At 40.8% G+C, this 11292-nt stretch overlaps 1 protein-coding gene across 1 annotated transcript in view; it reads right to left on the bottom strand.

Annotated features, from left to right (window-relative positions):
- Positions 1-4851: 4851 nt before the first annotated feature.
- The window catches only part of dennd6aa (DENN/MADD domain containing 6Aa), a 33291-nt gene continuing 26850 nt past the window's right edge, over positions 4852-11292 (bottom strand). Inside the window, exons 17-19 of the mRNA XM_057845238.1 lie at positions 10257-10420; positions 9222-9324; positions 4852-9153 (exon numbers count right to left, since the gene is read on the bottom strand). Coding sequence (XP_057701221.1) covers positions 8947-9153; positions 9222-9324; positions 10257-10420 — 474 coding nt within the window. The 3' untranslated portion in view covers positions 4852-8946. The remainder of the gene's footprint in view (positions 9154-9221; positions 9325-10256; positions 10421-11292) is intronic.

Genomic DNA, 11292 nt, shown 5'->3' with positions numbered 1-11292 from the left:
CTGGTGGGACATACCTGGAACCCCCTTCTCCGGGGAGGCGTCCATGAGGCATGCGAACCAGCTGCCCGAGCCACCTCAGCTGGCTCCTCTCAACGCGGAGTAGTAGCGGCTCGGGAAATGTTCTTGGATATGATGTCAAACATGGCAAACCTTACCTAACACAGAGATTCGGCTCCTGGATGACAGAGCTTCTCACCCTATCTCCAAGGGAAAGCCAGATCACTCTGCGGAGGAAACTCATTTCGGCCGCTTGTATCCAGGATCCTGTTCTTTCGGTCACGACCCACAGCTCGTGACCATAGGTGAGGGTAGGAACGTAGATCGACTGGTAAATCGAGAGCTTCGCCTTTCGGCTCCGCTCCTTCTTCACCACTACGGACCGGTGCAGAGTCCACATTACTGCAGACGCTGCACCGATCCGCCTGTCATCTCCCGCTCCCTCATACCCTCACTTGTGAACAAGACCCCTTCAACTCCTTCACTTGGGACAGGATCTCATACCCAACCCGGAGAGGGCCCTCCACCCTTTTCCGACTGAGGACCATGGTCTCGGATTTGGAGGTGCTGATCTTCATCCCAACCGCTTCACACTCGGCTGCGAACCGCTCCAGTGAGAGTTGGAGGTCACGGCTTGATGAAGTCAACAGCACCATATAATCTGCAAAAAGCAGAGATTCAATGCGGAAGTCACCAAACCAGACCCCTTCAACGCTTCGGCTGCGCCTAGAAATTCAGTCCATAAAAATTATGAACAGAATCGGTGACAAAGGGCAGCCTTGGCGCAGTCCAACCCTCACTGGGAACGAATTTGACTTCCTGCCGGGAATGCGGACCAAGCTCTGATACCAGTCGTACAGGGACCGAACAGCCCTGACCAAGGGGCTCGGTACCCCGTACTCCCGGAGCACCCCCCACAGGATTCCTTGAGGCACACGGTCGAACGCCTTCTCCAGATCCACAAAACACATGTAGACTGGTTAGGCGAACTCCCATGCACCCTCGAGGACCCTGCCGAGGGTGTAAAACTGGTCCACCGTTCCACGGCCGGGACAAAAACCACTCTGCTCCTCCTGAATCCGAGATTTGACTTTCCGACGGACCACTTCAGCACCCCTGAGTAGACTTTACCGGGGAGGCTGAGGAGTGTGATCCCTCTATAATTGGAACACACCCTCCGGCCCCCCTTTTTAAAGAGGGGGATCACCACCCCGGTCTGCCAATCCAGAGGCACTGTCCCCAATGTCCACGCGATGTTGTAGAGGTGGGTCAGCAACAACAGCCCCACAAAATCCAGAACCTTTAGGAACTCCGGGTGGATCTCATCAACCCCCGAGGCCTTGTCACCGAGGAGCTTTCAAACCACCTCAGTGACTTCAAACCCAGAGATCAGAGAGCCCACCTCGGAGTCCCCAGACTCTGCTTCCTCACAGGAATGCGTGTCGTTCGAAGTGAGGAGGGCTTCGAAGTATTCTCCCCACCGACTCTTGACATCCCCAGTCGAGGTCAGCAGTACCCCATCTCCACTATACACAGTTTTAATGATGCACTGTTTTCCTCTTCTCAGACGCCGGATAGTGAACCAGAATTTCCTCGAAGCCGTCCAGAAGTCGTTTTGCATGGCCTCGACAAACTCCTTCCATGTCAGAGTTTTTGCCTCAGCCACAGCTAAAGCTGCAGTCCGCTTGGCCATCCGGTACCTGTCAGCTGCCTCCGGAGTCCCACAGGCCAAAAAGGCCCGATTGGCATCCTTCTTCAGCTTGACGTTATCCCTTACCGATGGTGTCCAACAGTGGGTTCGGGAATTGCCGCCACGACAGGCACCACCCACCTTATGGCCACAGCTCCGATCGGCCGCCTCAACAATGGAGGTGTGGAACATGGCCCACTCGGACTCAATGTCCCCCACATCCCCCGGGAAAAGGGAGAAGTTCTGCCGGAGGTGGGTGTTGAAACTCTTTCTGACAGGGGATTCTGCCAGACGTTCCCAGCAGACCCTCACAATACATTCGGGCCTGCCAGGTCTGTCCAGCATCTTCCCCGGCCATCGGAGCCAACACACCACCAGGTGGTGATCAGTTGACAGCTCCGCCCCCCTCTTCACCCGGTCCAAAACATGCGGACACAAATCCGATGACACGATTACAAAGTTGATAATTGAACTGCGGCCTAGGGTGTCCTGGTGCCAAGTGCACATATGGACACCCCTATGCTTGAACATGGTGTTCGTTATGGACAAACCGTGACGACCTCAGAAGTCCAATAACAGAACACCACTCAGGTTCTGATCGGGGGGGCCGTTCCTCCCAATCACAACCCTCCAGGTCTCACTGTCTTTGCCCACGTGAGTGTTGAAGTCCCCCAGGAGAATGAGGGAGTCTCCAGAGGGGGCTCTCTCGAGCACACCCTCCAAGGACTCCAAAAAGGGTGGGTACTCTGAGCTGCTGTTCGGTGCATAGGCGCAAACAACAGTCAAAACCCGTCCCCTGGCTACCCTCTCGTCTACCAGGGTAAACCCCAACGTACAGACGCCAAGCCGGGGGGCAATAAGTATGCCCAAACCTTTTCGGCGCCTCTCACCGTGGGCAACTCCAGAGTGGAAGAGAGTCCAACCCCTCTCGAGAGGATTGGTACCAGAAACCAAGCTGTGTGGCCAAGGTGCCCGCCTCTGGCTGCCGCCCAATTCCCTACGCACCAGACACCTTTGGCCCATCCCAGAGGTGGTGAGCCCATGGGATAGGAACCCACGTTGCCTTTTCGGGCAGTGCCCGGCCGGGCCCCATGGGACATTTATCATTATTATTTTTAAAAATATTTTTTTAATGTTCAGATTTCCTCTTTTTAGCTGTATTTTTTTCATTGAACTTTTCCATATGTAGTTTTAAGTTTTTATTTATATATCAAATAAATCGAATGTTTCATAAAATCATAAATTTAAAAGAAAAAAACATGTAAAGAATAAAATGTAATCCTAAAAACCTACTTCAAATAAAAACATTTATAAAATTAAAAATATTTTTTATTTCATTTTCTACTTTTTTTTAAAAATACTGTAATCAGAAATAAATGTTTTCAAATAATTAAATATTTTAAAAATCAGACAAAATATGCATATATTTATTAAAAATAAATAAATTCGTAAAAAAAAAAAAGAAATAAACATGCAAAAAAAAGTCCGAAAAAAACATTAATTTTAAGAAATTAAATCCGAAAAAAAATGTAAATATACAAAAAAAAAAAAAAAAAAAAAAAAAAAAAAACTTCCGCGTAGAGCTGGTCAAACAATTTATGAGAACACTAATAACTCAATAAATATTTTTTTCTGTTCATTAAAAATTGGAAAAAATAAAGTGTCTATATTTACATGTCATTATCATTATTTTTTTTAAAATCTTTTTTTAATGGTAGGATTTCCTCATTTTTAGCTGTATTTTTCATTGAAAGTTTCTATATGTAGTTTTAAGTATTTATATATAAAATGAATTCCATCTTTCATAAAATCATAAATTAAATAAACAAATGTAAAAAATAAAATGTATTCCTAAAAACTTACTTCAAATAAAAACATTTATTAAAGTAAAAAATGAAAAGCCAAAAAATAATAGAAATACAAATTTAATTCTAAAAAGAATACATTTTAAAATTAAATTTTAATTAAAAAAATATTTTTACTTTATTTACTATACTTTTGTCTTGTAACAGTATTTAAAAACTATTTTAAAATATGTAATATTTCAAATAAAATGAAATGTTTTTTTAAAAAGAAATATTAAAAGTAAATAATTTATTAAAAAAAATAAAAATTAAACATGCAAAAAAGTCCTAAAAAAATCTAAAAAAACAAAAATAAAATAATAATAATTCAACAAAATTAAAAAACTTCCCTGTGTAGCTGGTCGAACAATTTATTAGAACACTAATAACTCAAGAATACATTTTTTTTTGTTCATTAAAAATTAGGAAAAATTAAAGTGTACTTTCAATTGAAATAATCCATCATTTCATATCATAAATCACCCAAGTGGTTTTTGATAGTGGTTCAATTCTAGTGTCCGTAATCCATATTTTGCAAAATAATAATTTGTACATGACACCTTTTCATACAAAAACTTTTGTTACACACACACAACAAAAAAACAAAACAAAAAAATATTGTTAAAATACGCATATTTGTTATAAATATAAAAGTTTCACTGCTCCGAGTGTGCATCACGTGAGATAAAAATTAAAAACAATAATAATACAGCTATTAATGCAGAGCATTTAAATAAACTTTATGTTAAATTGTCAATTTAAACAAAAATCATGTAAATTGTAATGAGTTTATCACTCGTAGACATCCAATCCGTTTGAAGTGGGAGGTGTGGCAGCAAATGAACGTGCTGCCACACCTCCCACTTCAAACGGATTGGACGTCTAGCACCGTCAATGGCAGACAAGGAGTTAAAGCTTTATGAAAAGCAAGTGACAATAATAATCATTTATAATCAATGCAGATTCTGCAGAAAGTCCTTATATGCTGGTCGGTTAGACACTTCCTGTTGATTTGGGGAATTTATCAGTGATTTTCTATCGATTTTGTGGTATTTATGCGTCACTTCTTGATATCGAGTCACTTCCTGTTAATTTTGGGGCACTTATAGGTCAATTCCTGTTGCTTTTTTTTTTTTTTTTTTACATTTCAGATAGCAATGATATACAGTTGTGGTCAAAAGTTTACATACACTTGTGAAGAACATAATGTCATGGCTCTCTTGAGTTTCCAGTTATTTCACCAACTCTGATTTTTCTCCGATAGAGTGATTGGAACAGATACTTCTTTGTCACAAAAAACATTCATGAAGTTTGGTTCTTTTATGACTTTATTATGGGTTAACAGAAAAAGTGATCAAATCTGCTGGGTCAAAAATATACATACATGGATCTGAAAAAGCGAATCATTGACTTGAACGAGTCAGGAAAGTCACTTGGAGCCATTTCAAAGCAGCTGCAGGTCCCAAGAGCAACAGTGCAAACAATTGTTTGTAAGTAGAAAGTGCAAGGCACTGTTTTGTCACTGCCACGATCAGGAAGAAAACGCAAGCTATCACCTGCTGCTGAGAGAAAATTGGTCAGGAGGGTGAAGATTCAACCGAGAATTACCAAAAAGCAGATCTGCCAAGAATTAGAAGCTGCTGGAACACAGGTGTCAGTGTCTACAGTCAATTGTGTTTTGCATCTCCATGGACTCAGAGGCTGCCGTGCAAGAAGGAAGCCCTTGCTCCAAAAGCGGCACCTTAAGGCTCGACTGAAGTTTGCTGCTGATCACATGGACAAAGATAAGACCTTCTGGAGGAAACTTATGTGGTCAGACGAAACAAAAATCGAGCTGTTTGGCCACAATGCCCAGCAATATGTTTGGAGGAGAAAAGGTGAGGCCTTTAACCCCAAGTACACCATGCCTACCGTCAAGCACGGTGGTGGTGGTATTATGCTGTGGGGCTGTTTTGCTACCAAAGGAACTGGTGCTTTACAGAGAGTAAATGGGCAAATGAAGGAGGAGGATTACCTTCAAATTCTTCAAGATAACCTAACGTCATCAGCCCGAAGATTGGGTCTTGGGCGCAGTTGGGTGTTCCAACAGGACAATGACCCCAAACACACATCAAAAGTGGTAATGGAATGGCTAAATCAGGCTAGAATTTAGGTTTTCGAATGGCCTGACTTAAACCCCATTGAGAACTTGTGGACAATGCTGAAGAAACAAGTCCATGTCAGAAAGCCATCAAATTTAACTGAACTGCACCAATTTTGTCAAGAGGAGTGGTCAAAGATTCAACCAGAAGCTTGTGGATGGCTACCAAAAGCGGCTAATTGAAGTGAAAATGGCCAAGGGACATGTTACCATATATTAGCGCTGCTGTATGTATATTTTTGACCCAGCAGATTTGAACACTTTTTTCTGTTCACCCATAATAAAGTCATAAAAGAACCAAACTTCATGAATGTTTTTTGTGACAAAGAAGTATCTGTTCCAATCACTCTATCGGAGAAAAATCAGAGTTGGAGAAATAACTGGAAACTCAAGAGTGCCATGACATTATGTTCTTCACAAGTGTATGTAAACTTTTGACCACAACTGTACATCACCTTGAAAACTATACTAGAATAAGCAGAAATTTCCGTACAATTTACCACAAAACATGTTTTTCCTTCGTAAATAAAACCCTCTGCTTATCTGAATGAATTACATGAACTAAAATGACACAAAATACAGTAATGAATTCAGTTTCACAAATTTTGCATGATTTTTTTTTTTAATTCTTGGAATTTCTTAATTTCTCATGGAAAGATTTGGAATGAAATGTATCCCCAATTTTGTGAAATTCCGAGAATTGTCACAGCTCACCAGCTTGTGGTGGAAAGTATCCTTAGGGTAAACTCGAGGACCGTCTGGAAATTTCCGTTATAATTTCCCCATTGCCGAACGCATGAAACAAAACAGAACATAAAATTATTAATTTAAATGAATCAAGCAGCCATCTTGTTACACGAAATCTTAACAAAAAATTGAAATGCTAAAAGTAAACTTGAACTCATCCGCTGCCATTGACGGCGATCGATGTCCAAAATGATTGGACATCTAACGCCGATGATGTAAGCTCAAAAATGATTCAAGGCTACAAGCAAAGCCAAAAAAATGTCTGTTTGTCGTGTGAGTGAAATTTAGCGAGACTTCCTGAGAGATTTTCAAGGCATTTTATACTGTAAAATAATAAAAATAAAAATAACACTTTTAAAAAAATAATTATGTTAGTTTAATGGACATTAACTCATTATCTGTCTGACGGCGCTGAATTTCAAGGCTGTTGCCGAAAAGAAATTTCAACAAACTTTGTGAAATGAAAATTGGAAGAAACTGCTGCAAAATTTGTTAAAATTGGACAGCAAATTTTTAAAATTCAAGGAGCTGCTGAAACACATTGATGTAAAAATGAAATTATTTCGAGTAAATTTCAGGTTAATGGCTGAAAATCTTTCAGGTGTAGAATTTATGGAAAATTTTCCAGTCAAATTTTTTAAATTTCAAGTCTGTGGCTGAAACCTTTACATAGTTTCTGGCTTGTAGTTCTGAATTTACTGAGAACAAAAAGTGCTAATCAATTTCTTTATGTCCATTTTTTTAAATTCAAACTTTCCCAAAAACCATATATACTAAAAATTTGAGAAGATTTCCACTAAATACATTCATGAAAAATTCATTATCAACCTAAAATTTGGACATTTTTGGAAAATTTTCAGCAAATTTCTTTGAAACAATTTCCACCCAATTTACATTTTCAGTCACTGACCGGAAATTCATAAATTTACTGTAAAAGTTTCTCCAAAATTTCCATGAAAAAAATCAAAAATCAGCCAAATTTCCCAAAATTAAGCAGAAACTTGACCAAATTTCTTTAAGAAAATCCCAACCTAATTAATTCAAAAATATTCTGGAAATGACCAGAAATTCATGAATTTACTGGAAATTTTCTCCCAAATTTCCATGAAAATTTTTTAAACAGCCTCAAAATTTGATAGATTTGTGTATGAGACAACTTCCCCCAAATCCAGTAGAAAATTTTGACACCGACCAGAAATATAGTGGAAATTATTCTCCAAAGTTTCCATGAAAAAAAATTCAACAGCCTTGAAATGTTGGAAATTTTCAGGGAATTTTTCAGCCAAGTTTCCCAAAATTCAGCAGAAACCTTTGACCAAATTTGTTTGAAAACATTTCAACCAATTTCACTTGAAAATTTTTAGTCACTGACCAGAAATTCATAAATTTACGGGAAATTATACTCCAAAATTTCCATGAAAAAAAATTAATCAGCCTTGAAATTTGGCAAATTTTCTGGAAAATCTTCAGCCATGTTTCCCAAAATTCAGCAGACGCTTTTGACCAAATTTCTTTGAGACAATTTCCACCAAATTCAATTGAAAACTTTCCAGGTACAGACAAAAAATTAATAGATTTACTGGGAATTTATCTCCAAAATTTCCATGAAAAATGATGGAAATGGAAGTTTTCAGCTAAATTTCCCAAAATTCAGCAGTAACTTTTCCAAAATTCTTTCAATTTCCAGCAAATGTACTCGAAAGAAATGTACACTGACCAGAAATTTCTTAATCTGCTGGAAATATTTCTCCAAGATTTTTGTAAAAAAAAATTCATCAGCCTTGAAATTTGGACATTTTCTGGAAAATTTTCAGCAAAGTTCTCCAAAATTCAGCAGAAGCTTTTGATCAAATGTCTTTGAGACAATTTCCAACAAATTTATTTGAAAACTTTTAGTCACTGACCAGAAATTCATAAATTTACAGGAGTTTATCTCCAAAATTTCCATAAAAAAAAAAAAAAATAGAAATTTGGAAATTTTCAGCCAAATTCCCCAAATTTCAGCAGAAACCATTGACCAAATTTCGTCCGGACAATTTCCAACAAATGTACTTGAAAACTTTGAGCAGAAATTTCTAAATCTGCTGAAAATTTTCTCTAAAATTTCCATGAAAAAATTCAACAACAGCCTTGAAATTTGGAAAACTTTCTGGAAATATTTCCCAAAAAGTTCCCCATATTACCCACAAAAAAACCTGGAAAATATCTTGAGTTCGAGATGTTCTCCAGGGATATTCCGTCACATTTCCCGAGGGAAGTCTCTCAAATTTTCCGGGTATGGGAGTGGTCACATGACATCGACGCAGACGGCCGATTGGCTCCCGTGTGTCGCTGGTGTTGTTGTTCTTGTGCTGTTTCCTTTGAAAATATGAAAATTAAAAAGCACCAAGATTGGCTGCCGGGTTCTTTGCATATTCACGTACGCAAACGGGAGGGAGGAAGTGCACTTAAAAAGCAAGTTAAAAGAAAAATTGAAGATTTAAAAAGCAGCGTCCTTCAGTGTCGGGCGGCCATTTTGCATGAGGCGTTCAGGGCGTGTCGGGCTTGTGCAGGATCCCCTGGAGGTCTTCGGGTAAGGCCAGGATGACGCCGTCGATGTGAGATCGCAGTTTGGCCAACGTCCCGGCGCGTACGGGCAGACGCTCCCTCTCCGCCTGAATAAGTTTGTCCTTCAATTTCAGAACCAGGTCCACGGTCTCCACCTCTGAATGCTTTTGGACTCTCTGCTGCAGGTCCTGACACAGACAAACGGTTGCGTCTGAGGAAAAAAAAGCAAGCGGAACTGACAAATTCTCTACCTTACCTCCTCGCATAGCGCCTCCAGGTGCAAAGCCTCAAGTTTCTGCGTCATCTCCTTCCTCCTGTTCCGGAACCAGCCGTCGAAATTGGGAGATTTCAGGAAATGCCTTTGGCAGAAGGTGGAGAAATTACAAATTAGAACCAAATTGTCCAAATTTGTTGGCCGGTGTTGATAAACAAACTGCTCGAGTTGCACAAACTGTTCGGGGGCCTGTGCTTCTTGATAATGTCACAAGTAGGGGTGGGAAATGGGAACTTCTGGGTACTTCACGATAAAAATTCCGATACAAGGCTCACGATAATGATGATAATTTTATATGGTGATACAACAAGAATTGACCGGTATTTCATACCACCGGAGTTTCAGTGACTAAGGATCTTGTCATTTCCCTACTGCAGCCTCGGAGACAAAGGAAAGAGCGTAAACAAAAGAGGAGGCGTGAGAGCTAGGCTACATGCTAACCCAAATCGAGCGGCTCTTCCTTTCCTTTCGAACACTGGTTAGGGTTGGGGTTAAAAATCACATAAAACTGCCCCGATTCTTGTCACACACGGTGATTGCCTTCACCGATCGGCCAGCCCCCGGCGGCGAGCAAGTTTCGGCTCGTCGTTTCTCTGCTCCGGCCCTGGCAGGCAGTCCCATCAGACCCAGGGCAATGTCAGCCGGCGTCCGGCAGGAGTGCTCGTCGCCAGGGGAGCAGCAGGGGAATGAACGCCGAAAATTCTCGGCGGACAAACCGACTGACGTCGGAGCGAGTGGCTGCCAACCCCAACCCGAGTATGGCGCTCTCTAGGCAGGCACGAGATGAGGTAACTGTTGTCGCTTCGCTTACAGATTAAAGGATTGTTAACCTAACAACAATTCATTTAATTTACATTTCCATTTTATGGCGAGGAATAAAAAAAAAAAAAAAAAAAATCTGCGTCTGTGTAGTGTAGAGCATGACATTTTGTCGGGCCTCACATCATTACATCCGATACTCCATTTAAATCCAATAACAGCCGTCTCAGGACAGAAGTACAAGAAATGAAAGGTCACCTGTAGAGCCCGATCCAGTCGCCTTTGAGCCTGGAAGTGAGCTGGGGACCCGCCTTGTCCAGCGTCTTCATGAAGTCCTGCTGCACGAAGGCCCGCAGTGCCGGAGGACTCTTCCAAGGGCTGATGGACTTCTGCAGCGGCATCAGGCTGGCCACGTAGCGCTCCTGCAGCAAACGTAAAGCCAAACATTAAAAGTCTCGTCACTGATCGTCTTTGATTGACAGCAGGGCCGAGAACCAAAAGTGGTATTTGTCATGTGGCAAAATAGATTTTGCCATGTGGCATTTTTTTGCCATGTGGGAAAATGGATTTTGCCCTATGGCAATTTTTTTTGCCATGTGGCAAAATAGATTTTGCCATGTGGCATTTTTTTGCTATGTGGCAAAATGGATTTCGGCATGTGGCAAAATGGATTTCGCCATTTGGCAAAATGGATTTCGCCATTTGGCAAAATGGATTTTTCCATTTGGCAAATTGTTCTTGCCATGTGGCGAAATAGATGTGGCATGCCATGTGGCATAGATTTTGCCACATGGCATTGTTTTTTCCATGTGGCAAAATGGATTTCGCCATGTGGCAAAATGGATTTTGCCCTATGGCATTTTTTTTACCATGCGGCAAAATAGGTTTTGCCATGTGGCATTTTTTTGCTATATGGCAAAATGGATTTTGCCATGTGGCAAAATGGATTTCGCCATTTGGCAAAATGGATTTTTCCATTTGGCAAATTGTTCTTGCCATGTGGCAAAATAGATGTGGCATGCCATGTGGCATAGATTTTGCCACATGGCATTGTTTATTCCATGTGGCAAAATGGATTTTACCATGTGACAAAACGGATTTCGCCATGTGGCAAAATGGATTTTGCCATCTGGCATTGTTTTTTCCATGTGGCATTTTTTTGCCATTAGGCAAAATGGATTTTGCCATGTAGCATTTTTTTTGCCATGTGGCAAATTGTTTTTGCCACGTGGCAAAATGGATGCCGCCAGGTTGCATTTTTTTTGCCATGTGGCAAAATGGATTTTGCCATGTG

The sequence above is a fragment of the Corythoichthys intestinalis genome, chromosome 9, assembly GCF_030265065.1.
Source record: "Corythoichthys intestinalis isolate RoL2023-P3 chromosome 9, ASM3026506v1, whole genome shotgun sequence".
Classification (NCBI taxonomy): Eukaryota; Metazoa; Chordata; class Actinopteri; order Syngnathiformes; family Syngnathidae; genus Corythoichthys; species Corythoichthys intestinalis.
The sequence above is the reverse complement of the archived record's forward strand: the minus strand, read 5'-3'. Positions and strand labels throughout refer to the sequence as shown.